The sequence below is a fragment of the Myotis daubentonii genome, chromosome 14 (assembly GCF_963259705.1).
Source record: "Myotis daubentonii chromosome 14, mMyoDau2.1, whole genome shotgun sequence".
Lineage (NCBI taxonomy): Eukaryota > Metazoa > Chordata > Mammalia > Chiroptera > Vespertilionidae > Myotis > Myotis daubentonii.
Genome location: NC_081853.1, coordinates 15144782 through 15171228, shown reverse-complemented (window position 1 = coordinate 15171228; position 26447 = coordinate 15144782). Strand labels below are relative to the sequence as shown.

General features: G+C 39.7%; 1 protein-coding gene across 1 annotated transcript in view; it reads right to left on the bottom strand.

Annotated features, from left to right (window-relative positions):
• The window catches only part of DNAH12 (dynein axonemal heavy chain 12), a 283964-nt gene that overhangs the window by 25058 nt on the left and 232459 nt on the right, over window positions 1–26447 (bottom strand). Inside the window, exons 57-64 of the mRNA XM_059663211.1 lie at window positions 25640–25785; window positions 18940–19154; window positions 18014–18206; window positions 13142–13334; window positions 9824–9996; window positions 8519–8659; window positions 3259–3417; window positions 2949–3093 (exon numbers count right to left, since the gene is read on the bottom strand). Of these exons, the coding sequence (XP_059519194.1) occupies window positions 2949–3093; window positions 3259–3417; window positions 8519–8659; window positions 9824–9996; window positions 13142–13334; window positions 18014–18206; window positions 18940–19154; window positions 25640–25785 (1365 nt within the window). The remainder of the gene's footprint in view (window positions 1–2948; window positions 3094–3258; window positions 3418–8518; window positions 8660–9823; window positions 9997–13141; window positions 13335–18013; window positions 18207–18939; window positions 19155–25639; window positions 25786–26447) is intronic.

Below are 26447 nucleotides of genomic sequence, written 5' to 3'. Positions count from 1 at the left end.
CGTGCACCTATGGATGAGGACAGTGGGTGGGGAGTGAGGGTGGAGAGTGGGGTGGGATTTGGGTGGAGGAGAGTTATGGTGGGAAAAAAGAGGAACCAATGTAATAATCTGAACAATAAAGATTTAATTAAAAAAAAATATAAAAAATAAATAAAGAAAGAAGCTAAACAAACCCCAGAATAAAAAAAAAGAAAAAAAAAAGAAGAGGCTGGGAGCTTCCATCGCTGGCCAGCCTGAAAATGGCCCTCAGCCCCTCACCCAGACTGGCCAGGCACCTCAGTGGGGCCCCCCTCCCCCAAAAGGGGTGTGGCCAGCTGGAAAATAGCCATCAGCCCCTCATCCAGGCTGGCCAGGCACCCAAGCGGGATCCCCAACCTGATCCGGGACACCCTTCAGGGCAAACCAGCCGGCCCCCAACCGTGCACCAGGCCTCTATCCTGTATAGTAAAAGGGTAATATGCAAACTGACCCTAACAGCAGAAAGACTGGGAATGACTGGTCACTATGACACACACTGACCACCAGGGGGCAGACGCTCAATGCAGGAGCTGCGCTCTGGTGGTCAGTGGGCTTCCACATGGGGGAGCTCTGCTCAGCCAGAAGCCAGGCTGATGGATGCCAGTATAGAGGCAGTGGTGGGAGCCTCTCCTACCTCCTCAGCAGTGCTAAGGATGTCCGACTGCAGCTTAGGTCTGCTCCCCGCTGGCAAGTGGACATCCCCCGAGGGCTCCCAGGCTGCCAGAGGGATGTCTGATTGTCAGCTTAGGCCCAATCCCCCGGGGAGCAGGCCTAAGCCCGCAGATGGTCATCCCCCGAGGGGTCCCAGACTGTGAGAGGGCACAGGCTGGGCTGAGGCCCCCCCCTACCCCCCGAGTTCACAAATTTTTGTGCACCGGGCCTCTTGTATGTGCATAAAAGGATAACAAAGAGCAGATGACATTAATTGCCTGAGGGGGAAGGGTGTTGAATAAGTCAGAGATGAAGACTGGAGGTACACTTTTCATTGTATTCATATATTCATGTGATTCAAAATAGTGTTTCAGTTTTGAACCACAGGAATATGTTACTTACTTATAAACTATATTAAAATTAAATAACAATAAAAATGCTATTCATTAAGAAGATAAGAATGGAATGGCAGAAAAGAGGTCTGATTAGTTGAGGTAAGAAGACTACCAAAGTGTACTTTTGTCATTATTCTACATGGTACTGAAAAGCCACTAAAGGTTTTTCAAAAAGGAGCTCACAATGACTTAGCAGGTTTTTATTTCTTCCTTTAATAATTTCCCATGAACAACGATGAAATCTTTTAAATTATTTTACCATTAATACCAATTACAGTTTTTACCTAGCACAGTAGATTTTCAACATACCTTTTAAGGAAGGGACACAGAGACCTTGCTTCCAGTAAAGGCCCCAGAAGGGCTACACTTAAGAAGTTGAAGCTAAATTATCCATTGAGTACAAGCTATTCTCTACACCTGCCTTAACAAATCTTAAAACAACATTTGAAAGGAAAAATCTGAATTCAAGTAATTGAACTATGTAACTAAAGGGGTTGGCAAACTCTTTTCTATAGAATGCTAGATAGTTAATATTTTAGGATTTGTGGGCCACATACAATATCTGCTGTGTATTCTTTTTCTCTTTTAAAAAATCTTTTGTATTTTCTTAGTCTTCTTCTTTTTAGAAATAACCCTTTAATATATAAAAACCATTCTTAGCTCACGGGCTAGACAAAATTAGGTCATGGGCTGGATTTGGCCCACAGGTTTTGTTTGCTAACCTCTGAACTAGCAGAACAGAATTCAACAATCTTTAAAGGAAGGTAACAATTCAAAGCATCAAAAATGTCCATCATCTTGTGAAGCATTCCTGAACTTCCCAAGAAGCAGTAAAATGTAATATAAATTTAAAAGTAAAATAATTAAAATAAGCAGATCTAGAAATGATGGAATTAGCAGTCAAAGATTTAAAAACTGTTATTATAACTGTGTTTAAGTATTTAAAGGAAAACATGAACACAATGTAAAGAGAGACAGAATCCTATATAATAAAGAGCTAATATACTGATTAGGCTGGACAGCAGAATGACCATCCAGACAACCTTCTGGACGAAGCTGGGGCTGCGAGGGGCTGCGAGGGCTGGCTGAGGCAGCTGAGGTTCTGAGGGCCGATGGGGTTGCGAGGGCCGAGCCCCTTACACAAATTTCATGCATCAGGCCTCTAGTGTGTGTGTGTGTGTGTGTGTGTGTGTGTGTGTGTGTGTATAAAGATATGAACTTTCTAAAGATGAAACATATAGACGTTAAATCAAAAAATTAATTGGATGGGATTAATAACAGATTAGATGCTACAAAAGAAGAAATCAGCAAACTTAAAAGATAGCAATAGAGCCCAGCTGGGTATGGCTCAGTGATTGAGCATTGACCTATGAACCAGGAGGAGGTCATGGTTCGATTCCCGGTCCACGGCACATACCCAAGTTTTGGGCTCAATCCCCAGTGGGGGTAGAGGGGGGAATGCAAGAGGCAGCCGATAGATGATTGTCACTCCTCATTGATCTTTCTCTCCTCTCTCTTCCTCTCTGAAATCAATAAAAATATATTTTAAAAAAAGATAGCAATATAAACTATCCAAACTGAAGCACAATGATACAAAAGATTTAAAAATAATTAACAGAGTATCAGTCATCTATGGTATAATATCAAGCAGTCTAATGTACATTTAATTAGAATAATGGGTGGGGTGGCTAAAAATATTTGAAAAAATAATTGCCAAAACTTTATCAAGTTGAAGAAGACTGTAGATCTATAGTTTAAAGGAGCTCCATGAACCCTTTTGAGCATCTGAAATAAGGATTAAAGAACCAAATAACAATAACTTTAAACCTAGTACTTAAAAACGCCAAATTATCTGGTTCCAAATGGGACATATTTGTCTTTTACCTTATCGGGTCTTAAGCACCGAAGAATTATTATTTTCTGTAGTTCATTTAGCTTCTGATTCATTGGTTCTGGTAAAACAGCATTGTGTGGCTCTTTACTGTCATATATTTTCTGCCATTCATCTATATATTCACAAAAATGTGACCTAAAGGAAAAAAGCTTAATAGTTATTCTTTCATTGGGAAAAATTTAAAGAGAGATTGTTGAGCAAGGAGATGAATCAAGACAGCTATAGAACCATTTAAAAATTACTAGATTACAAATTTATCCATCACTCTTCAATGCTAAATCATCAAGTTTAAACAATTACCTGAGTCCTTGGAAGGCAGGAAATTCACTAGCACGACAAATTTCCTCCCAGCTTTTATCCTGTAACCATGTTGGATCAGGATTTTTCTCAGCACTCTTAAGACTCACTCCTCCAGTTAAAAGAAACATAAGTTCCTGGTAGTCGATCTCTTTCTTTGCCCTGTATTCCCAAAAACAAGGACTGTTGTAAATTGTTGATTTTAAAGTTGAATAAATTTCTGCTTCTATAATTTGGATAAAATAAACAGAAGTGACTTCCCTGACTACTGTAAACAACTAGAAAACTAAACTAAAATAAAATAAAATAAAACAACTGTTTTTGGAAATTATACAATAGGAAGTACAGGACTGAGATCCCTTAAAAAAGGGAGACAAAAAAGGTGATTCTTAGGATTTCCTCAGCATCTGCCTGGATACACATTCCAGACCACAATGCAGAGAGCAGATGAAGCTCTGAGCTCGACAGTATTGCTGAGCTGAAGAGGTCTCTATCAGGGTTAAGAAAGGCTGAGGTGACTGGAATATGTGGGCAAAATACCAGAGAGGAGGCAGATACATGGGAAAGAAGCTCTGGAAACCTGCCTACGTTTACTAAATTCTAAGTTGTGTGTGAGTAGGTAAAACTCCAGGAGGCCTGGCAACGAATTTCTGGGAAGCTGTCGACTGAACAGCACCAGAGCTCACACAGAACTAGACATGAGTTTTTTCCAACTCGAGTTGAATCTTTATTCAAACCAGAGGAATTCAGTTCAACATCAGAGCGATCACACCTTAGTAGTGAAGCTAACATAGCCTTAGAATAAAACTGCCTTCAGAAAGCTAAAAACAAGCCCTGAAAAGGTAAAGCTAATCCAGTAGTAACTTAATTGACTGAAAAAGTAAAGTCTAATGCTCTTTAAAGGAATACAAAAAACTCAGCACTGATCAATGTAAAATTCACAACATCCATAAGCAGGAGAAAAACGAGTCAATATGTACATAGAAGAGATAGTGATGATACAAGAAGCAGACAAAAATGTTAAAAGAGCTATTATAAATATACTGAAGGAGATAAAATAAAACATAAAGATAATGAGGAGAGCAATACATTAAACCTCAAACCTCAATTTAATGGATTTGAGATTCAACGGACAAAATTTCCAGTCTGTATGTCATATGTGAAAATTAATACCCTGTTATTTTAAAATGCTTTTAACCAAAATTTGCTTATAATCAACAGGTTATTTTTTGTTATGAATTCACTGTTATTCTTAACAAATTTTAGTGAATAGGCCATATATTGGAAAAAAACATTGTAGTACTTTTGTCAACATAAATAAATATTACATGTCTATAATATAGTCTATATATTTAAATCCAAGAGTCACCGCTCATAAACATCCGGGAATGATTAGCATGTGATCACACTCATGGTGTGACTTTCTGTAGCAGTTTCTTTCTTCCTTTTTTTTTTTTTATCCTTAAAAAGTATATTTTTCCATTATTTTTAGAGAGAGTGGAAGGGAGGGGGAGAGAGAGAGAGAGAGAGAGAAATATTGATCGATGTGAGAGACACACATTGATAGGTTGCCTCCTATATGTGGCCCTGGCGCTGGAGATGAAGCCTGCAACCAAGGTACATGCCCTTGACTGGAATCGAACCCAAGACCCTTCAGTCTGCAGGCCAAGGCTCTATCCACTGAACCAAACCAGCTAGTGCTTGCGGCAGTTTTAACGCTTGCTAGCAGATGTTTCAAAGTGCACTAAACCACATAGTTTTTTTTTAAAAAAATATTTTTATTGATTTCAGAGAGGAAGGGAGAGGGAGAGAGAGACAGAAACATCAACAATGAGAGAGACTCATTGATCAGTTGCCTCCTGCATGCCCCCTCTGGGGATGGAGCCCGCAACCCAAGCATGTGTCCTGATCTGGAATTGAGCCGTGACCTCCTGGTTCACAGGTCGACACTCAACCACTGACACTCAATCACTAAGCCACTGCGGCCAGGCCATATATACTTACTTTTAATTACACAAACGTGCCTGCATAAATAAAAACAGGTAAACTAATTTGTCAATTTTTTAACATACACATTCAAAAAATCTACTTTATTATATAATGGACTTTTGGTTTTAATGGACCCCCCCTCGCCCCAATTAGTCCATTATATTGAGGTTTACTGTATAGAAAATAACCAAATACTGTTAGGCACATTCTCTACCTTTTCCTTGCACTCCATTATGCCCTGCTTGTGATTCTCGCCATCCCAGTTGTTTTCCTATTAGTCTCATTTCAGGTTTTGCAAGCCAAGACAATGGCTTTCAGTTTCCAGTAAACTGCCTCACCTAGCTTCTAGTGGACTGCCGGGAGCCGGTCCATCCTTGCTGTTTCAAGGGACCTGGCATATATGGCATACGGCTCTTAATATGTTTGCTCACCTTCTTGGCGCTGTGTTTTAACCAAGGTCACCTCTCCGAGAAAGGTTGAATCCCCAGGTAGGGATTTTCCCCTGAAGTTAGGGAGGGAATAAAACCCCTCAACTAAGTGCCAGGCGGGTAATTAATCCCTTTAACTACGAACAATCATGCTTAAACTACATAATCTTTTCTCCCTGGAATGGAGATAAGAAACGCCCTAACCTTTGTAATAGAGATTGATAGGATTGAATCAACTGGTATAAATACAGTTGTAACAAGACAGAAACACTCAGAACTCAGAATCTAGAGACAGCAAGAGACAGAACTCAGAAGACAGAACTTAGAACAGGATCAAGAAGACAGAACCTACACGGAGCCTAGAGACAGAAGAACTTCGCTGGAGAGAGCATGCCGGAGGATCCTGGAGAGGGACTGGCCTCGGAGCCTAGAGACAGAGCCTAGCGGGAGAACATGGCAAGGGATCCTGGACTGAACCTGACTACAGAGATTGGCAGGAGAACCTGACTGGAACCTGGACACTGAACCTGACTGGAGAGCCTGGACAGAACCTGGCTGGAGAACCTAGCGAGGGAACATGGCTACAGAACCTCGCTGGAGATCCGAAGCAGAACCTCTCTGGAGATCCGGGCTAGAGATCCTGGCTAGGTTGCTGATCAACTGAACGCTGTCTCCGTGTCATTCCTTCTTCGCCGACTCTGTCCACGCCTTTGGGGACCCCTGGACCTGCTGGGGTTGGACCCCGGCAGTGGACCACCCACAGTTGGCCCCTTCCTGCACCTCCCGCCTCTCATAAAGATCCCACTCTCCCTACTCTTACGCCAACATTCAGGTCTCAGCCTGCTGTGAGAGAATGTAGTAACACTAGAGGCCCGGTGCATCAAATTTGTGCATGGGTAGGGTCCCTAGGCCTGACCGGTGATCAGGGCTGATCTGCGGGGTGACTAGTGAGGCGACCGGGGGTAGGGGGGTCCCCACTGGCACCCGCCTTGGCTGGCCTGGGGCCTGAGGGCTGGGGGCAGCTCCTGTGTTGAGCGTCTGCCCCTGGTGGTCAGTGTACGTCACAGTGACTGGTCGTTTCACCGGTTGTTCCACTGTTCAGTTGATTTGCATATTAGACTTTTATTATATAAGATTTCTTAAACTCTCACAACATCGCCTGCCCTGGCTCCTGTTGGCACAGACCTAATAAATGCAATTTCTAGCCATAAAAAATACAAAATCTAAAAAATTTAACTGATTCCCTTTCCCCCAGATGTACAGAACTTGAGAGGATTCATTACTAGTAGACCTACACTATAAGAATGTTAAAGTTTCAGGTAAATGGAAATTTGGATATACATAAAAGAATACAAAGCTCCAGATATGGTAAATATATGGGTAACCATAAATGGCTTTTTTTCTTTTTAAGTATCCTTAAAAGATAATAGATTATTTAAAGCACAAAATAACAATGTATTGTGAGATTTATAACACATGTACAAGTAAAATATATGACATTACATATATAGTTTTACCTGAGATAGACAGTGAAAAGTTAAAAAGTGCACTATAATCCTAAAGAAATCACTGAAATAAAACAAAAACTATAGCTAGCAAATCAACAAAGAAGATAAAATCAAATAATAAAAAATATGCAATTAAAAGAAAAGCAGAAAATGAGGAAATGTGGAACAAAGAACAGATGAGCAAAACAGAAAACAAATTGTAAGATGATAGATTTAAACATAACTCTATTATCTCATTGAATGAAAATGGTCTAAGCAATTTCCCTAAAGTTAGTAATTATCATATGGGATAAAACAAGCAAGACCTAACTACGTGCTGTCTACAGAAACACAGTTTAAGTATAAAGGTACAAATAGCTTAAACATATAGCCCAGTTGGTGTGGCTCAGTGGTTGAGCATGGACCCATGAACTATGAGGTCACAGTTTGATTCCTAAGTGAGGCACATGCCAGGGTTGTGGGCTTGATCCCCACTAGGGGGCTTGCAGGAGGCAGCCAATCAATAATTCTTTCTCATCATTTGATGTTTCTATCTCTCCCTCTCCCTTCCTCTCTGAACTCAATAAAAAAATATTTTTTAAAAAGTATGCAAAATATATATACCATGCTATCAGTATTCAAAATAAAGCTGGAGAGGCTATACTAAAAGTATATTTCAGAGCAAAGGGCATTACCAGGGATTTTTTTTTAAAGGCCAAGTCAATTCATTAAGAGGATATGACAGTCCTAAATATCCAATAATAGGATCAAAACACATAGCACTATTGACAGAACCACAAGGAAAAATCTCTGTAGAAATTCCAAACCTTTCTCAATAACTGCTTAAACAGGTAGACAGAAAATCAATAAGGATATAGAAGATATATAGACCAGCTTGACCTATTTGCCTTTTTAGAAATTCCATCTCAGAACAGTAAAATACACATGCTTTGCAAGAGTACATAAACATTCAAAAAGAGACCACCTTCTGGGCCATACAATGTCTCATTGATAAAATTTCTAGAATAGGAAAAACTATGGAGACAGAAAGCAGATTAGTGGTGAGGGCTTGGTGCGTGGCAGGAACCGGGTTGAGGTGGGAAGTAGGAGGATAAAAAGGGGGACACCTGTAATACTCTCAACAATAAAGATTTTTTAAAAAGGATTTATTGAACTGTACATGAATATTTTATAAATGTTCTGTGTGATCTAAAATTTAAAAAATCAAATAAACATAAAAACACTAATACTATTATAGAGAAATATACAGGTAAAATCATGAATTAAGCACAGCAGTCATCTTTAGATATTAGGTATTCCAAGCAGGCTTTTAAAACAAAGAAAAAGCAAGTAACTTACAGAAGGAGATTTGCACATAATAAAAAGGAAAACAACAGCTTGTCCTTCTCAAATAGCGATCGGCATATATTACAATATAAGTTGTATGTGAAGTGGTCATTTAAATATCGGAGGCGCTTTTCCAAGATTTTTGATCTGTTACTAAAAGGTTTTAAAAAAGAAAAATATGTTTAGTCAAACAAAACTAAGATAAAAGTAAGTAAAATATGAATTAACATGCAAGTTGTTTTTATTTTACCAAAGTACCCACTGTTAAAAATATACTACACACACACACACACACACACACACACACACACACACACACACACGTAAAACTGATGAAATCTGAATAAGCTCTCTGGATTGTATCAATAAATTTCCTGGCTGTGATATCTATAATAATACAAGTGTAATATGCTAATTAGACTGGACAACCTTCCGGGCAAAGCCGGGGCTGCGAGGGAAGCCCGGGTCCCGAGTGCCAGAGGGAAGCCAGTGCTGGCAGCCAGCGGAAGGAAGGTCTACTCTTGCACGAATTTTGTGCATTGGGCCTCTAGTTGTACTATAGTTATGGAAGATGTTACAATTGGAGAAACAAGATGAAGGATATAGGGACCTTCCTGTACAATTTTTGTGTGTGTACAACTTCTTGTAAATCTTTATACAAAAAATAGGGTATAAGTCTATGAAATATGGTTTAACCATCTCTCTATTTTCAAAATTTTAAATTTCATATTGTACTCTAAATGACTGGAAACAATCAGTTAATTAAAACACACACCTACTGAATCCTTAAAAATTTGTTTTTTAAAATTTATTTCAGAGAGGAATGGAGAGAGAGAAACACCAATGTTGGGAGAGAATTATTGATTGGCTGCCTCCTGCATGCCCTCCACCACAGGGATGGAGTCCGCAACCCGAGCATGTGCCCTGACTAGGAATTAAACTGAATTGAATCGTGACCTCCTGGTTCATAGGTTCATGCTCAACTGCTGTGCCATGCCGGCCAGGCCCTACTGAATCTTTATTAGTGTGAGGATCTATGCTGGGGATGGAACTGTATGAGACAAAGGATTATAGCCGGGCCATATATTTAAGAGAGAGAAAAACAAGACTAAAGCTAATCCCTTTATGTCTAAATCTTGTGTAAATGTGAAACAAGACTAAAAATAGAAAAGCTTGCTCTTTCTTCCTTTCATTCACGTTTCCATATTTTTAAATGTTCCACATGAATATTACATATTACACAAGTAATAAAAAAGAAATGGAAAGGATGGTGAAAATCCAACCTAGAGAGTATGAATGAAGCTAGAGAAAGTTTACCTGTCATGAATAGAGTTGATATAAAGGTTCACGAACCAGCTAAGAGAGTACTGGTACATAGGATCAATGTTAGCCAGGTCTGCAATGCTAAAGAATAATACTGATGAATGTTTAGCAATAGGTCTATATCCTTCTCGAGACTCTGCTATTTTGAGTTCTGTTTTTTCTGCAATCTAGAAGAGGAAAATCAAAATAAAAATGTATTTTAATTATATTTCTCATGTGATTAAGTTTATAGTTTTAAAAATAGCCACTTAACTCAATGACAAAATTATAGAAGCATAGTTTACAAGAAAGGGTTTTATTATGCTAAAAGCTAGAAAGGAAAAAAAGGGAAGGGAAGGGAAGGGAAGGGCAAAAAGAGAAAGAAAGGAAAGAAAGACATATGGAGGGAGGGGAGAAGACCAGAGGTTTATAGATTAAAATTGTGATAACTCACCTACCATCTCTTATTTGAGAAATACCACAGCTGTAAATCTTTGCTTATTTTTTTGCCTGAATCTTACATGTGTCTACTACAGTCATTCACCCTCTTTAAGTAGGTCAGAGATAGAGAAGGAGAGAGAGAAAGAGAGATAGAAAGTATGGATGTTTAAGGTGCCAACACGTACGTGTACCAGAACCCAGCACAAAGTTTAGGGGCAGAGTAGGTATTCAGAAATATTTGTTGGCTGATGGTTTTATACATTAAGAATACTTTTTTTGTCAACTAGCTTCTGATATGTTTAACTTTCCTAGACTAATAGGGGTGTAGATATTCAACTCCAAAAGAGAAAAATTTCTCCAAGATAACAGCTCTTCAATTGACAACTTAATCTGATAGGTTAATATTCTACAGGAAAAATGTGTAGAACATTTTTACAACCCACTTTCCCTCTTTGGAAATACTAGCCACAGACTCTGTTCAATAAGTATGCCTATGTAGTCATGTTTATATTGAACTAGAGGCCTTGTACACAACATTCATGCACTTGGGGGGGTCCCTCAGCCCAGCCTGCACCCTCTCGCAGTCTGGGACCCCTCGCCAGACATCCCCCAGGGGTCCTTAGCTGCTGTGGAGGTGGGAGAGGCTCCCATCACCACCACTGTGCTCATCAGCCATGAGCCCAGCTTCTGGCTGAGCGATGCTCCCCCTCTGGGAGCGCACTGACCACCAGGAGGCAGCTCCTGCATTGAGCGTTAGCCCCCTGGTGGTCAGTGCGCATCATAGCGACCGGTCGTTTGGCTGTTAGGTCGATTTGCATATTAGCCTTTTATTATATAGGATGATCCCATTTGTAGCTGATTCAATCAGGTGGTATGAATAGAATAAGGCCCAAAATAAGTTAAGCAATTTTCTCTCCAAATGTTTCACCCTTTACGAGCCTCAGAAAATGAAGTCAGGTGGTACTGGGCATCAGTGCTAAAAGGTAATGGGACCAAAGTCGTTTTCTATAGGCCAGATAAATGTAGGAGGAAACAGACACAAAAGTTTTACAGAAGAAATTGGTCTTCAAGTGGAATAGAGAGAACAACACAAATTAGAGAGAGGGGAAGAGACAGAGATCATAGAAACTCAATGCTTTCCGTTTATTCCTGAGTCTTGTACATACTTTGTATAATTGGGAAAATAAAATATCCTCTTGCATAATTTTAATTTGAGCTAATTTGAGTGGGTTTCTCTTTCTTGCAAACAAACTTTCCCTAAAATCACACAGTATTAACCACAATTAAAAGTAAGTTTTAAACCTCAATTTTGACTATAAAAAAGTAAAACAAAGTTATCAACAATGGAAATTAATGACATTTTACATAAGAGAGCATAATCTTAGTATTCCCATTTAAACTTGTTATTTAAAACATATTTTTTCATCCATCATGGGACCCCGCCAGAAAGACATGATTTCTAAAATTTCTTTCTCTTTGTAAGATAAAATTCTGGAACCAATAAATACTTATATCTCTGTCCCTCTTGGAATCTTAATAGGAAATAAACTGATAAATTCTTCTTATCCTTTCTCCCCTTTGAACAAACAGCATAGTGAGGAGACAATAAGTTGGTTCTGCTTTGATGGACAGGGAAAGAAGGGAGACATTATAGAATACCTCAGCCATGGTCCACATGGGGAGCTGCCATAGGATATTACTTTAAGATAGTATTCTTTTGGCTCTTCTAAAATAAAAACAAGCAAAAAACCCCCACAAAATCTCAAAAACAACAATAAAGAAAAACAGTACATCTGAACTGACAGTCATTACTATCACTGTCACACAAAACTAAACCCATCCCAAGGGAAAGTGTGCCTAAGTCTTTTAATAAGTCCTCTAGATTAGAGGTGCATGGGGTGGGGAACAGCAGAAGGGTACTGAACAATTAGTGCAATTTCTATTTAGGTTTAAAATTTTTTTAAAGTTATCCTAATATTAAGATGTGCTTGATTCATTGGGTGGGCCAAGGAGGATCAAAAGTAAATCAATAACGTTAGCCTATAGAAGTCATTCTGTAATATCATTTTCTTGTGTGAACTTGGGCTTCAACTACTATTTTGGGACCTTAGTTTTCTTAACTATCAAATATAGAAAATAACTGACAGCTAAAGCATATCTACCTATAATTCTGTAGGATTCTATTAAAAATATACAATATGAAATTACCATTTGGCTGTCATAGATAAAATTTGTAATAAATACTTTATTCGTTGTAGATCTCTTGTCTTTCTTCCTTCACCTGCCACTCTTAACTCTCATACCTTTCTCCTTGATGAGCAAATGACCAGGCAATGGCAGAAAAGCATCCTTATTAGTTCCTAAAACCACTTAATGTCCAATTAGCCAGCAATTACCTCCACACTTCAACCAGGAACAGAGGCAAGCCAAATTCTCAGTTTTTAGGTGACAGTCAGTTACATTTGAATGAAACAGACTAGCTTGCCTTACCTATGCAATAATAAAAATATATTATATTTTATGTATTTTAACAGCTTTACATGTAATATTCATATATAAAAAACTTTGCTTTTCTCCAATTTAAAATCTAAAGAATTCAAAAATAAGGCATTCAGTATTTGAAAAAAGTACAGTTTTCTAAAATGTGTGTATTTTGTCATGAATTTTTAAAACTTTCATTTTAAATTTATTTCTCTGTGTAAGATACTATACAAGTCTGACCAGGATTTGAATAATTCAACACTAAGAAATACTTTGTGAGTTAAAAATTAGTTTCCGTTTTTGTATTTTTATGAATTCTTTTCCTTTCTCAGTAAGCCTAGTATAGCATTTTCTTAAGGCACCCGGAGAAAATTGTTAAGAATCAAAAGATTTCTAGGATTCTTTTTTCACCTGCTGTTTCTTTGTTATCTCATTGGACATCATTTTAGCAGAGTCTAAGACTTTAATTGCACTTTCATCTTCTAAAATGTTCCCTTCTGAAGATGATAATGTTTCCAAAATTCTCTTCTCTATATCTTTTAGCTGTTTCTTATTAGCTGCAGACTGAAGAATAAGAGCATTTCTTTCCTCTTCTAATTCTGGTCTAAAAGATAAAAACATGTAGTCTAAATTTGTAGTATTTTATCTAAATTCATATTTAAACATTAGACATCACAATATTATAGAAACTTAAATAATTTTGTAGACATGTAACATAAACTAAGGTGATTAATCTCTTAATCCTAACCTAAAATTACTTCCATTCAAATAATAATTTGAGAAATTCAAGCAAAAAAGCAATAACATGTACTGTGGTGAGTCTAAGAATATAATAAGTTTATCCATATGGTGTAGCCAGTTATGTGAGAATAAGAACTGGAGAAGACCTAATGAACAAAATAAACTGATGAACAACAAAAAAAATCCAGAGACATTGAAGCATGCAACAGGCTGACATATTTCAGAGGGAAGGGGGGAGGGAGTATGAAGATATTAACCACTGAACTTATATGCATACTAGAGGCCCGGTGCACAAAAATTTGTGCACTCGGGGGGAAGGGGGGGTCCCTCAGCCCGGCCTGTGCCCTCTAGCAGTCTGGGACCCCTCGGGAGATAACGACCTGCTGGCTTAGGCCTGCTCCCGGGTGGCAGAGGGCAGGCCCAATCCCTAGGTGCAGCCCCTGGTCGGGCTCAGAGCAGGGCCGATTGGGGAGTTGGGGTGCCGCCCCCTGTCATGCACAGAGGAGGGCGGATCGGGAGGTTGCGATGCCACCACCAGTCACGCTCAGGGTAGGGCCGAGTGGGGGGTTGGGGCACCGCCCCCTGTCACACTCAAGGCAGGGTCGATGGGGAGGTTGTGGCGCGGCCCCGTCATGCACAGAGCAGGGCCAATCCGGGGGTTGGGGCACTGCCCCCTGTCACACACAGAGCAGGGCCCATCAGGGGGGTTGGGACTCCGTACCCTGTCATGCACAGAGCAGGGCCCATCAGGGGGTTGAGGAGCTCCCCCCTGTCACTCACAGAGTAGGGCGGATCAGTGGGTTGGGACACCGCCCTCTATCACCCACAGAGCAGGGCCAATCAGGGGATTGGGGTGCCACCACTGTCACACTCAGGGCAGGGCTGATGGGGAGGTTATGGCTCTACCCCATCACACACAGAGCAGGGCCCGTGGAGGGGCGGGGGGGTTGGGGCACCGCCCTCTATCACCCACAGAGCAGGGCCGATCAGGGGGTTGGGGCGCCGCCACTGTCACACTCAGGGCAGGGCCAATGGGGAGGTTATGGCTCTACCCCGTCACACACAGAGCAGGGCCCTGTGGGGGGAGGGGGGAGGGCATTGTGGCCCCGCCCCCTGTCACACACAGAGCAGGGCCGATCAGGGTGTTTGGGCGCTGCCCCCTGTCATGCTGATCCCGGTGCCGGGAGGCCTCGCGGCTCCGCTGATCCCGGTGCTGGGAGGCATATTACCCTTTTACTATATAGGGTAGAGGCCTGGTGCATGGGTGGGTGCCAGCTGGTTTGCCCTGAAGGGTGTCCTGGATCAGGGTGGGGGTCCCCACTGGGGTGCCTGGCCAGTCTGGGTGAGGGGCTGAGGGCTGTTTTCAGGCTGGGTGTGACTGAACTTCCAAACGCTCCTTTTTTCCTTTTTTTTTTTTTTTATTCTGGGCCAGCTTTAGCTTGAGGCTTGGCTCCAGCTCTTAGGCCTCCACTCCTGAAAGTAGGTTTCTGGCCTTTGCATACAATGTTGCGAATCTGCTGGCTGAAGTCCGGCGGTATTTGTTACAATGTTTGAAACTGCAGGCTCAGAGGCTGCAGGCCGCAGGCGGGGAACGTTGGTTTCCTCCATCACTGAGGCAAGCAAGCCTCATGTTAATTTCAAGCTGCCTGGCTGCCGGCCGCCATCTTGGCTGACAGTTAATTTGCATATCTCGCTGATTAGCCAATGAAAAGGGTAGCGGTCGTATGCCAATTACCATGTTTCTCTTTTATTAGTGTAGATATGCATAGCACATGGGCAGACAATAGTGCAGGGAAGGCCTAGGGAGGGGACAGGAGCTGGGTGAAGAAAGTCAGTGGGGGAGTGGGGTGAAAAGGGGACATCTGTAATACTTTCAATAATAAAGATAAATTTTTAAAAAAGAACTGGAGATGAAACTTCTTATTTATTCCTTGGCATCATCATATTCCATCTAATTTTCATTGTTTCTTCTAAAATAGCAGATATAAAAAGGACCACTTATTGTACAACTGGCTCTGGGGTGGGGGCAGGGGCAGGCTGGAGGGGACTAATGGGGGAGAAAGAGGGACATATGTAATACTTTCAACAATAAAGATTAAAAAAGAGAGAGAGAGAAAATCAGAAGAGTAACCTGAAAAAAATTCTCTCTTTGTCTTTAACTTTTGGCTTTTTAATTATGATGTGTTTTGGTGTTAGTCTCTTTGGGTTCCTCTTGTTTGGGACTCTCTGTGCTTTCTGGACTTGTAAGTCTATTTCTTTCACCAGGTAGGGGAAGTTTTCTGTTATTATTTCTTCAAATAGGTTTTCAATATCTTGTTCTCTCTTCTCCTTCTAGCACCCCCACTGTGTGAATGTTGGTGCGCTTGAAGTTGTCCCAGAGACTCCTTACACTATCTTCATATTTTTGGATTCTTTGTTCTTTTTGCTCTTCTGATTGAGTGTATTTTGCTTCCTCATATTCCAAATCATTGATTTGATTCTCAGAATTTTCTACTCAACTGTTGAATCTCTGTAAACTAGTCTTTATTTCAATTAGTGTATGCTTAATTTCTGACTGGCCCTTTTTCATGTGTGACATTCTCACTAAGAACCTTGAAAGTCTCACTAAGTCCCTTGGAGCTCTCATTAAGATCCTTGATCATCCTTATAACCATTGTTTTGAACTCTGTAGCTAGTAATTTGTTTGCTTCCATTTCATTTACTACTTTTTCTGGAGATTTCTTCTGTTCTTTTTTTTGCGACATGTTTCTTTGTCTCTGCATTTTGGCTGCTTACCTGTGTTTGTTTCTATGTATTAGGTAGAGCTGCTATGTCTCCAGGACTTGGTAGAGTAGCCTTGTGAAATAGGTGTCCTATAGGGCCCAGTGGCTCAGCTGCCCCAGTCACCAGGGATGGGCCCTTTAGATGCAACCCTGTGTGGCCTGTGTGTACAGTCTTGTTGTAGTTGAGCTTTGACTGCTGTTGGAGTCACTGGGAGGAATTGACCTCCAGGCCGATTGGCTATGAGGACCAGTTATGTCGGTTCTTTGGCCTCTGATTGATATGTATGGAGCATGCTGATGTCAGATGCTGCTTGTTTGAGAGATTTTATGAAGGTCTGAAGCCTGGGCCAGGACAAGCCATTCATATGGAAAAGCTGCTGCCTACAGCTTGGGTGGGGCTGCAAATTGGATGGGGAAGGGTCTCAGGGTGTAGTGGACAGTGTGAGTCAGGCTGATGGAAACTCAGATATGGCTGCCAGTTAGCTCTGCAACAGTGGAGGTCTCAGCATAGGAACTATGACCCCTCAGAGCACCTCTGTCTGGGAGAAAGCCACCCCTGAGTTCTTGCTCCAATGCCAGACAATTCAATTCCTACCTGTATGTCCCTGGATCCCCCCAAGCTGCTGCCCCAGCACTGGACCTCAGAGGGAACAAGTTCATGTAAGTTTGTGCACCAGCCCTTCAAGAGGAACTGCCTGGGTCTCCAGCAGCCTCTATGTCACTCAGCCATAAACACCACTGGTTTTTACAGCCCAAAGTTACAGGGACTTCTATTCCCAGCTCTGGCACCTTGGGCTGAGGGGTCTGGTGGGGGCTAGGATCCTTTGCTCCTCTGGAAGGCCTCCACAGCCAAGATATCCCTCCCAATTAAAACAACGCCTCATGTGGGTGTAGGACCAGGCTGTTCTGCTCCTCCACCCTTCCTACCAATGTTCTTCCTTCCTTACTTCTCTATTTGTAGGACTTCCATTCAGCCATATTTCAAGTGGTTCTGAATGATTGTTGTTCTGTATTTAGTTGTAATCTTGATGTGGTTGTGGGAGGTGGCAAGTAGGCATTTAACTACACAGCCATCTTGGTTCTCCCCCCAGGAAGCAATTATTTATCATTAGCCCCTCCACATATGTTTTTCTCATTTAAATAATAACATATGCTATTAATAAAAATACATCAATTATGAAGAAAATAGTAATAATTACCCATAATCTTAGCATTTGAGGGATGATCACAGTTAATATTCTGGTGTAATCTTTACCAATCTTTTCTGTATTCATCATTAACTTTTGTTTTTACAAAATATTACCCAAACTGTATATACTTTAGTATCTTATTTTTTTGTTCTTATCCTAACTATCTTCTTATTAATATCCTGTATATGTATTTGAACACATTTCTGATTTCATCCATAGAATTCTTAGGGTGAAATTTTTTGGCTCAAACAATCAGAAGTCAGAAATTATGGCATGTCACTTGAATCTTACTACCCATATTAAGAGCCCAATATAACATGGTTGATTTATAACTTGCTTGTTATAGAATGGATTATATAATTATTATATAAAGGATTATATGATTATATAAAGGATTATATAATTATATAATTTGTATAAAGGATTATATAAAGGATTATATAATTATATAAAGGATTATATAATTATTTAATTTATAATAACAAGATATAAAATTTGACAAGGTTTTGAAATAATCACATAATAAAAGTATTAATGGCCTACAAATATTTCTCTCTAGGCAATCGGGAAGCAACTAAGAAAATACATACCTCTCTTTTGCGACAACAATACCTAATAACTGATCTTCAAGTCCTTCTGGAGTTATCATGAAATTAAGCAAAGACAGTTTTGTAGCTAGCTCTGGCATATAGTGAGGATTTCTCAGTTTTGTGGTGATATAAAACTTGAAATCAAAGGAATACTCAATAATGACTTCACCAAGCCTGATACAATCAATGCCACCTGTATTTCAGAAAACAAATGAATAGTGAGTAAGCTAAAGTTGCATAACTCCTCCCCCTGTGTTAAGACCTTTCTCAGGTTACTAGTAATTTACAGGAGAATACAGATGTGACAAAAGTCACAGACACGGAGGCAAGTAAACAGTTATACTGCAGGACTATTCATTCTTGGGTAGTATAAGACATTTTCTCTGGTCATGAAGCCTTCTAAATGAAGATTCCTCTTGATGTTACTTCCTCTCTCAATTTTCAGAATCCAGAGTACTGACTATTATACAATGGAACCTCTATCGATTTTCAATCATGATTCCAAAGTTATTTGTATATGACTAAAGCTCTTAAAAGTACTAGAGTTTGGCAGAGATAAATTTTTTATAAGCAGAAAAATATGAGGTGGGCAATGTGTACTCACATGGTCCACATTAACCATTACTATTTCTAATAATGGACTTTGTGTAGTCCACCATCACACAATAAAGGAATTTCAGGCTACCTTAAACTTTTTTATGTTCTCTACTGAACAACCGTGCAGATAACAGTGATTAAAGCAAAGAAGGGAGGGCAAAGTTCATTCTTAATACTTGTTCCAAATTTCATTTCATACATAACAATGATATAGAAGTTCAGAGTTATTAACCTCATTATTAAATGTATGTGGTGGTTTTCCTTCCTCAAAGATAAGCCTCAAAGATAACAATCATCTTTCAGTTCAATTAATATTAATTGACTTTTACCTTGTTTAAAAGTTTGTCTAAGTAGTAAAGGCTCCAAAGATGGGTCCAGTTCTTCGCCAACATTCTCTAACAGAAGCGGAGTTCCAAACTGAATACAGTTTTCCAGTGTTCTCATATAGTCTGAATCTGATAGCTTAATAACACTAAGCTGATTATCTTTCTCAGAGTTTTTGATCCACTTATTGGCTTGACCCTGGGGGTCAATCATTAAAGGCCTAAAATACAATAAAAAAAATTCTGAGGGGAATAAATAGATATTCATATTTCTTTAAAATTACATAATTTAAATAATAAACATCACCATCAATTTGTGTTTCATAAATATTATCAGGATTAATCTTCACAAAAGTCCTGTGATAAAAGAGTAAAAAAGGAGCTTTAATCTTATTTATTTTTGAAATGAAGAAATTCAGTCTCAGAGAGCACTTTGACCAAGGTTCCATGGATACAAAATTACTTCAATGTCAGAAGTAGGATCTTGTGAACCTGTAAGCTGTGCTCTTCCCAATATAACATATCATCTTCAAGGTAATTTTAATACATGACATCTGTTAAAATAATGTGAAAAATAATTCTACTTATTTGATAAAAATTTAAAGAGATCTACTAGTCTATAATGGATTTCTTCAGGGTATCAATAGTCATAAACTAAATTCCCAAGTTTAGCCCAATATATGAGATCTATTTAGAAATTTTTTCTATGTAAGTATGATAAAGACTATATTCAAGAATACATGATTCATGGTGTGCTTTCTTCTTCCTCAGTGATAATGCTGTCTTCAGTACAGTGCATTAAATTATCTTTAAAAAATATTAACACAGCCCTGGCCAGTTGGCTCAGTTGGTTGAGCGTCATCTCATGCACCAAAAGGTCACTGGTCAGATTCCCAGTCAGGGCACATTCCTGGGATGTGGGCTTGATCCCCAGCAGGGGGCATGCAGGAGGCAGCCAGTAATGTTTCTCTCCCTTTCCCTTCTTCTCACTCTAAAATAATAATTAAAAAAAAAAAAAAAAAAAAAAAGCACAGAAAGGGGAGTTTTCATCCCATGTCAATTTGGCTTTCTCAGACAGTCTCTTTCCATTTTAACAGCTTGTAGGGATAAAATCTTCTTTCTCTTTTCTTATAAATAAGCTCTTTAATCAACTACTCCCAGATATCTCTGTTCTATTTTCTTTCCTTTCCAAAAGACAAAGCAACCCAATACAGCTGCCAGCTTCCTCAGCTCAAATTGTACTGAAATTCTACTGAAAGCACCAAAAGGTCCAGAGACTAGTCAAAATTTACTTTTAACATCACAGCAAACAGAGGAAACAAGTTCTGAAACTGAGAAAGTTATTTTACATACAACTGCTTAAAAGTTGCCTAGTAATTAGACTAAATGCATCAAGGTCCTATCTAGAGAGACTTTTTTCTTCCTTATTCAGTATATGCTTATTATTGGAAAAACACAGTATTTGTTCTTTCCATTGCAAAAAGTAACAATTTCTGTAAATTAACATTTTAATGCTAGTCAATATTCGTAGTAATGCCTAAATCAGGAGTCCTCAAACTTTTTAAACAGGGGGCCAGTTCACTGTCCCTCAGACCATTGGAGGGCCAGACTATAGTTTACAAAAAAACTATGAACAAATTCCTATGCACACTGCACATATCTTATTTTGAAGTAAAAAAACAAAACGGGAACAAATACAATGTTTGTATTTGCATGTGGCCGTAGTTTGAGGACCCCTGGCCTAAATCAATGTTCTTAGAATTGCAATAGAGATTCCTTTTTGTTTTAAAACAAATCCAATTCCCACTTAACATAACTTTATGTAAGTACAGTGGGGCCTTGACTTATGAGTGTCCCGACTAACGAGTTTTTCGAGATATGAGCCATCTCTCAGCTGATTTTTTGCTTTGAGTTGCGAGCTAAAATTCAGGTTACGAGCCAGCTTCAGATACCCCACCACTAGTTGGCGCAGTGAACATCACAGTGAACGCCACAACATCAACCCAGCATCACGTGTCTCACTCATTCACTTTAAGATTTGACATATGAATAATTTGAGTTATGAGCTCCATCACAGAACGAATTAAACTCGTAAGTCAAGGCCCCACTGTATCTATACTAATAAAAAGGTAATATGCTAATTAGACTGGATGTCTTCCGAACATCCTTCCGGACAAAGCCATGGTGGCAGTGGCCGAGGCAGAGGCAGTTAGGGGTGATCAGGCTGGCAGGGGAGAGCAGTTAGGGGAGGTCAGGCCAGCAGGGCAGACCAGTTAGGGGCAATCAGGCCAGCAGGCAGAGTGGTTAGGGGCGATCAGACATGCAGGCAGGTGAGCAGTTAGAAGCCAGCAGTCCAGGATTGCGAGAGGGCTGCCTGGCAGTCAGACATCCCCCGAAGGGTCCTGGATTGGAGAGGGTGCAGGCCAGGCTGAACGATACTACCGCCCGCCCCCCCACCCCCGTATGAATTTCGTGCACTGGGACTCTAGTTACAAATATATCTGGAAAATTGAATTGTGTCCATCAGAGAGATAAGACCATGCCATGGTATTTGTAATCCAAGTGTACCTTATTGTAGGTATGAAAATAATTCTCATCTACATTTGAAATCCTTGAACAATCTGAAGAAAGAAGCATTATCCATCTATTCTGACATAGTAATTTTGGGGAAAATAAGCTTTACTGTTAAGTTAATAAACAACAGTGAAGCAGCATAGTGCTGGGAGCTGGTCCATCCTTGCTGTTTCAAGGGACCTGGCATATATGGCATACTGTTCTTAATATGTTTGCTCACCTTCTTGGCACTATGTGTTTTAACCAAGGTCACCTCTCTGAGAAAGGTTGTTTCCCCAGGTAGGGATTTCCCCCTAAAGTTAGGGAGGGAATAAAACCCCTTAACTAAGTGCCAGGCGGGTAATTAATCACTTTAACTACGAACAATCATGCTTAAGCTACATAATCTTTACTTCCTGGAATGGAGATAAGAAACGCCCTAACCTTTGGAATAGAGATTGATAGGATTGGAATCAACTGGTATAAATACAGATGTAACAAGACAACAGGACACAGAACCTAGATACAGAACCTAGATACAGAACCTAGACACAGAACCTAGACACAGAGCCTAGACACAGAACCTAGAGACAGAACATGGCAAAAGATCCTGGACAGAAACTGACAACAGAACCTAGAGACAGAACCTAGCGAGAGAACCTGGCTGAAGATCCTAGAGACAGAACCTGGCTACAGAACCTGGATAGAACATGGCAAGAGAATCTGACTAGAACCTGGTGACTAAACCTGGCTGGAGAACCTAGCGAGGGAACATGGCTACAGAACCTGGCTGGAGAACCTGGAGAACCTGGCTGGAGTACCTAGCAAGAGAATATGGATACAGAACCTGGCTGGAGATCCTAACCAGAACTTCGCTGGAGATCCTGACCAGAACTTGGCTAGAGATCCTGGCTAGGCTGCTGATCAACTGAACACTGCCTCTGTGTCGTTCCTTCTTCGCTGACTCCATCCACACCTTTGGGGACCCCTGGACCTGCTGGGGTTGGACCCCAGCAGCATAGTATTTTCATCGTGGTTAAAAAGTCAGCAAGTCAGAATTTGAGATATAGACACTAAATGAAGTATTTGAAGATGATAATTATTAAAAAACTAACATTTATTGAGCACTTATATTTAAGCACTTTCTCACAACATTCCTATGAGGAAGAAATTATTATCTTCATTTACAGTTGGTGCACCTGAGGCTCTGAAAGGTCAACTAGTTACCAAAATCTCAAGATAGAAAGCGATAGAGAAAAATTTGAATCCAAATAGCCTGACACCAGTATCTGCACTGCTCTCAACCATTGAACAATATTAGAAACAGACAAACTTCTAGAAATTATGAGCAAGCAAAACAAAGACTGATTAACTATAAGCTATGGTTCTAGCAACCTGATTAGCAAAATAATCTAAAAATCCTCCAGCCACCTCGTTTAATTTATTCACTAGTAGATAAAATATGGAATTTCAAAAATAAATAGTTGACATGCATTTAAGAGATACATACACACATAATACAAACATCCAGAAAAACACAGGTGCCAGAAACACAGACAAAAGAATTCCAGAACAGTAATTGTGTGAGCTGAAATGGTAGCTAGCCTTGGGGAGTATCAATTCTAATAACGTACAGGTGCCTTGAGCCATATGTAGCAAGAAGCTAGAACTGAGAGCCCTGTATTAAGCTTAAACCCACAAAAGGTTAGTGAAATCATAGAGAGAGAAAATCCCAACTCTATGCATAAAGAGACAAGAAGGAAGTGTTTTGATGCCTGTCTCATCTCTAGCTGGGAAAAAGTCCCCTGAGAATCTGGAACCATGGGTTTACATTTCATGCAGGTATAGGATGCAAGTTTATACTATCTATGTAACCTAGGAACTCCAAGCTGGGAAATTAACATGTTTTGGGCCAAAATTATGCCTGGGAATCCTGGAAGAAGTAAGGACAAAACACACATTGTAGCTTGAGCAAGAGCAAAAGAAAAACTTAATCCCAGGGATGGGTGGGAGTATTGGGCAGAAAAATGTCTTGGGCTAAAAACATTATACCTTTACCAACCTTTACCAAGTAGAGATCTCCCACCCCAGGAGAAGGGTGGGAAACTCCTGTTCAAGACCAACCATAGGTAGAAGGCAGAATTAAACAGTCACAGGAAGGAGGGGAAGAAAGGCTGAATAAGTCCTAGCCTGCACAAGGGCCTTCCTAAGACTAAGAACCAGAATAACAGAGTCCCACTCTGCCCCCCAAACAAGCACAGAGTACATCCAGGAAGAGTAAAAATGTAGAGAGAGACCCGCTCTGTATCAGGGGCATTCAGGTGCTTGTGATGAAAGGTAAGGATTTATTTTTTTTATAATGATAGTCATTTACATCAGCACTGTTTATTGAGTTACCGATCCTTCCTCACTGGTTTGTTTCATTTTTAATATACTTTTATTGATTTCAGAAAGAGGGAGAGATAGAAACATCAATGATGAGAGAGAATCATTGATCATCTGCCTCCTGCATGCCCCACACCGGGGATCGACCCCACAACCCGGAATGTGCCCTGACCGGGAACTGAACCGTGACCTCCTGGTTCACAGGCTGACGCTCAACCCCTGAGCCACACTGGTTGGGCCTTCCCACTGATTTGTAATGCAACTTTAATGTATCGTATATTCCAAAAGAAAACTGAAAGTTCCATGATAGTTTTAATATGTCTTACTGACTTTTAGAGAGAGAGGAAGGAAGAGGAATATAGAGATAGAAACATCTATGAGTGAGAAACATCATTGATTGGCTGCCTCCTGCACACCTCCTACTGGGGATAGAGGCCACAACCTGGGCATGTGCTCTGACCAGGAATCAAACTGATGACCTCTTGGTTCCTGGGTTGATGCTCAACTGCTGAGCCACACCGGCAGAGCTTCATTTTTAAAGATCGTGAGTGTGATATTCTATTCCACATTTTACTTAACATAGTCATTAAGAATTGGAAGTTAAATTGCCTGGGTTAAAATTCTAACTCCACCATTCATTAGCTCAGTTATCTTACTAACTTTCAAATTACTAAATCACTCTGGGTCTCAATTTCCTCATCTGTAAAATGGAATAATAATAACACCTAACTCAGGAGTTTGTGAGAACATAGGGCACTTAAAACAGTACCTCATGAATGTAAGAGCTCAGTAGTGCCTAACAGTAGGTTTGAGATATGGTCCCAAGAGAAGATTTTTAAAATTAGATGACAACATGACTGAATAAGCATTTATAGGAAACTATTTCTCAGATGAGAGTAATTTTCCAAAGTAATATAAATGAAAGGATAGCAATAAAAACCATTTGGAATATTCATATAATTATCACACTATTGATAGTAATTTTAAAAGGTATCCATGAAACTGCATAAATTATAGTATCTTGAAAATGAACATAAATACCTAGTTAAAATAAATACACTGAATAGCCAAAAACTAGAAAGAGCCCAGGTGCCCGACAGGAGAATGCATAAACAGTGATACATTCATACAATGCAATACCACTCAGCAACAAAAAATAGGCATATCATGGTGTGTAGAAGAAACCTTGCACAAAAGAGTATGTACAGTATGATTTGTTTATATGAAGTTCTAGAACAGTCAAAACTAGTCTATGGTGGAAATAATCAGAATAATAATTTCCTATGGTGGGGTGAGGGTGAGGATTTACTGAGAAGGGACATAAGAGAACTTCCTGGAAGTCATGTTCTGTATCTTGACAGAGGTTTGGATTGTATAAGTGCACACTTTTGTATATACTTTGTAAAGAACTCATGGAATGGTGTTCTTAAATATTAGGTATTAAATTTAATGCTAATTTTACCTCAAAAGAAAAAAAGCATACATAATATTGAACTTTAGTTTATGATATACATGGATGAAGTATTAGGGAAACTACATCCACGTCTTCAACTTATTTTGAAACACATAAAAAAGGATGATTTGATGAATGGATAGAGGGATGGATAAATATTTGTTAAAACATCAAGAAAAATGAAATGTTAATTTAGGATCTAGGAGGTGGTAGTTATGTGGGTACTTACTCTAAAATCTTTGCAACCTTTCTCTATGTTTGAAAACAAATTTCAAATAAAATTACTGAAAAATAAATATATTTTATGTTCCTTACCAACGCCTGGAGTTATTAACAATCACTCCATTATCTATGGAGAAAGTATCTGTTGGTAATCCAGCAATATTCCAAGCTCTAATTTTTACTGGATCACCCAGGGTCTTACTCAATGAGAACTCCTCTGAACATGGGAATTTTTTCTCCTGTAAGAAATAAACAAATATCTGATATTTTCTTTCATCTTGTTGATCAAAATATTTTTCAAATTAAAATATTGATTTGTCATTAGATATTATTTAATAACTATAAGGAACAGAAAAAAACACCTGAATTGAAAGTTGGACGATCACAGGGATATAAAGCACAGCATAGGGAATATAGTCAACAATCTATAATAATAAAAGTGTAACATGCAAATCGACTGAACGGCCAAACAGCGGAACGACTATCCAGACGCCCTTCTGGATGACCTTCTGGAAGAAGCCGGGGCTGCAGCTGTGGGATCGAGGCAGCTACTGTGTCTGCAAGAGAGGGATCGAGGCAGCCACCACAGCTGCGAGGGATTGAGGCCCGGCTGCAAAGGCCTGCTCTTGCACGAATTTCATGCACCAGGCCTCTAGTATAGTAATAACCATGTATAGTGTCAAGGAGGTACTAGGCTTATTGTGGGGATCACCTGTAAGTTATATAAAGATCTAACCACCATGTTGTTCACTTGAAACTACTGTAATCAACACTAATAAAAGAGAAAAATGGTAATTGGCGTACGAGCCACCCTTTTCATTGGCTAATCAGGGCTATATGCAAATTAACTGCCAACTAAGATTGGCAGTTAACTGCCAACAAGATGGCGGTTAATTTGCAT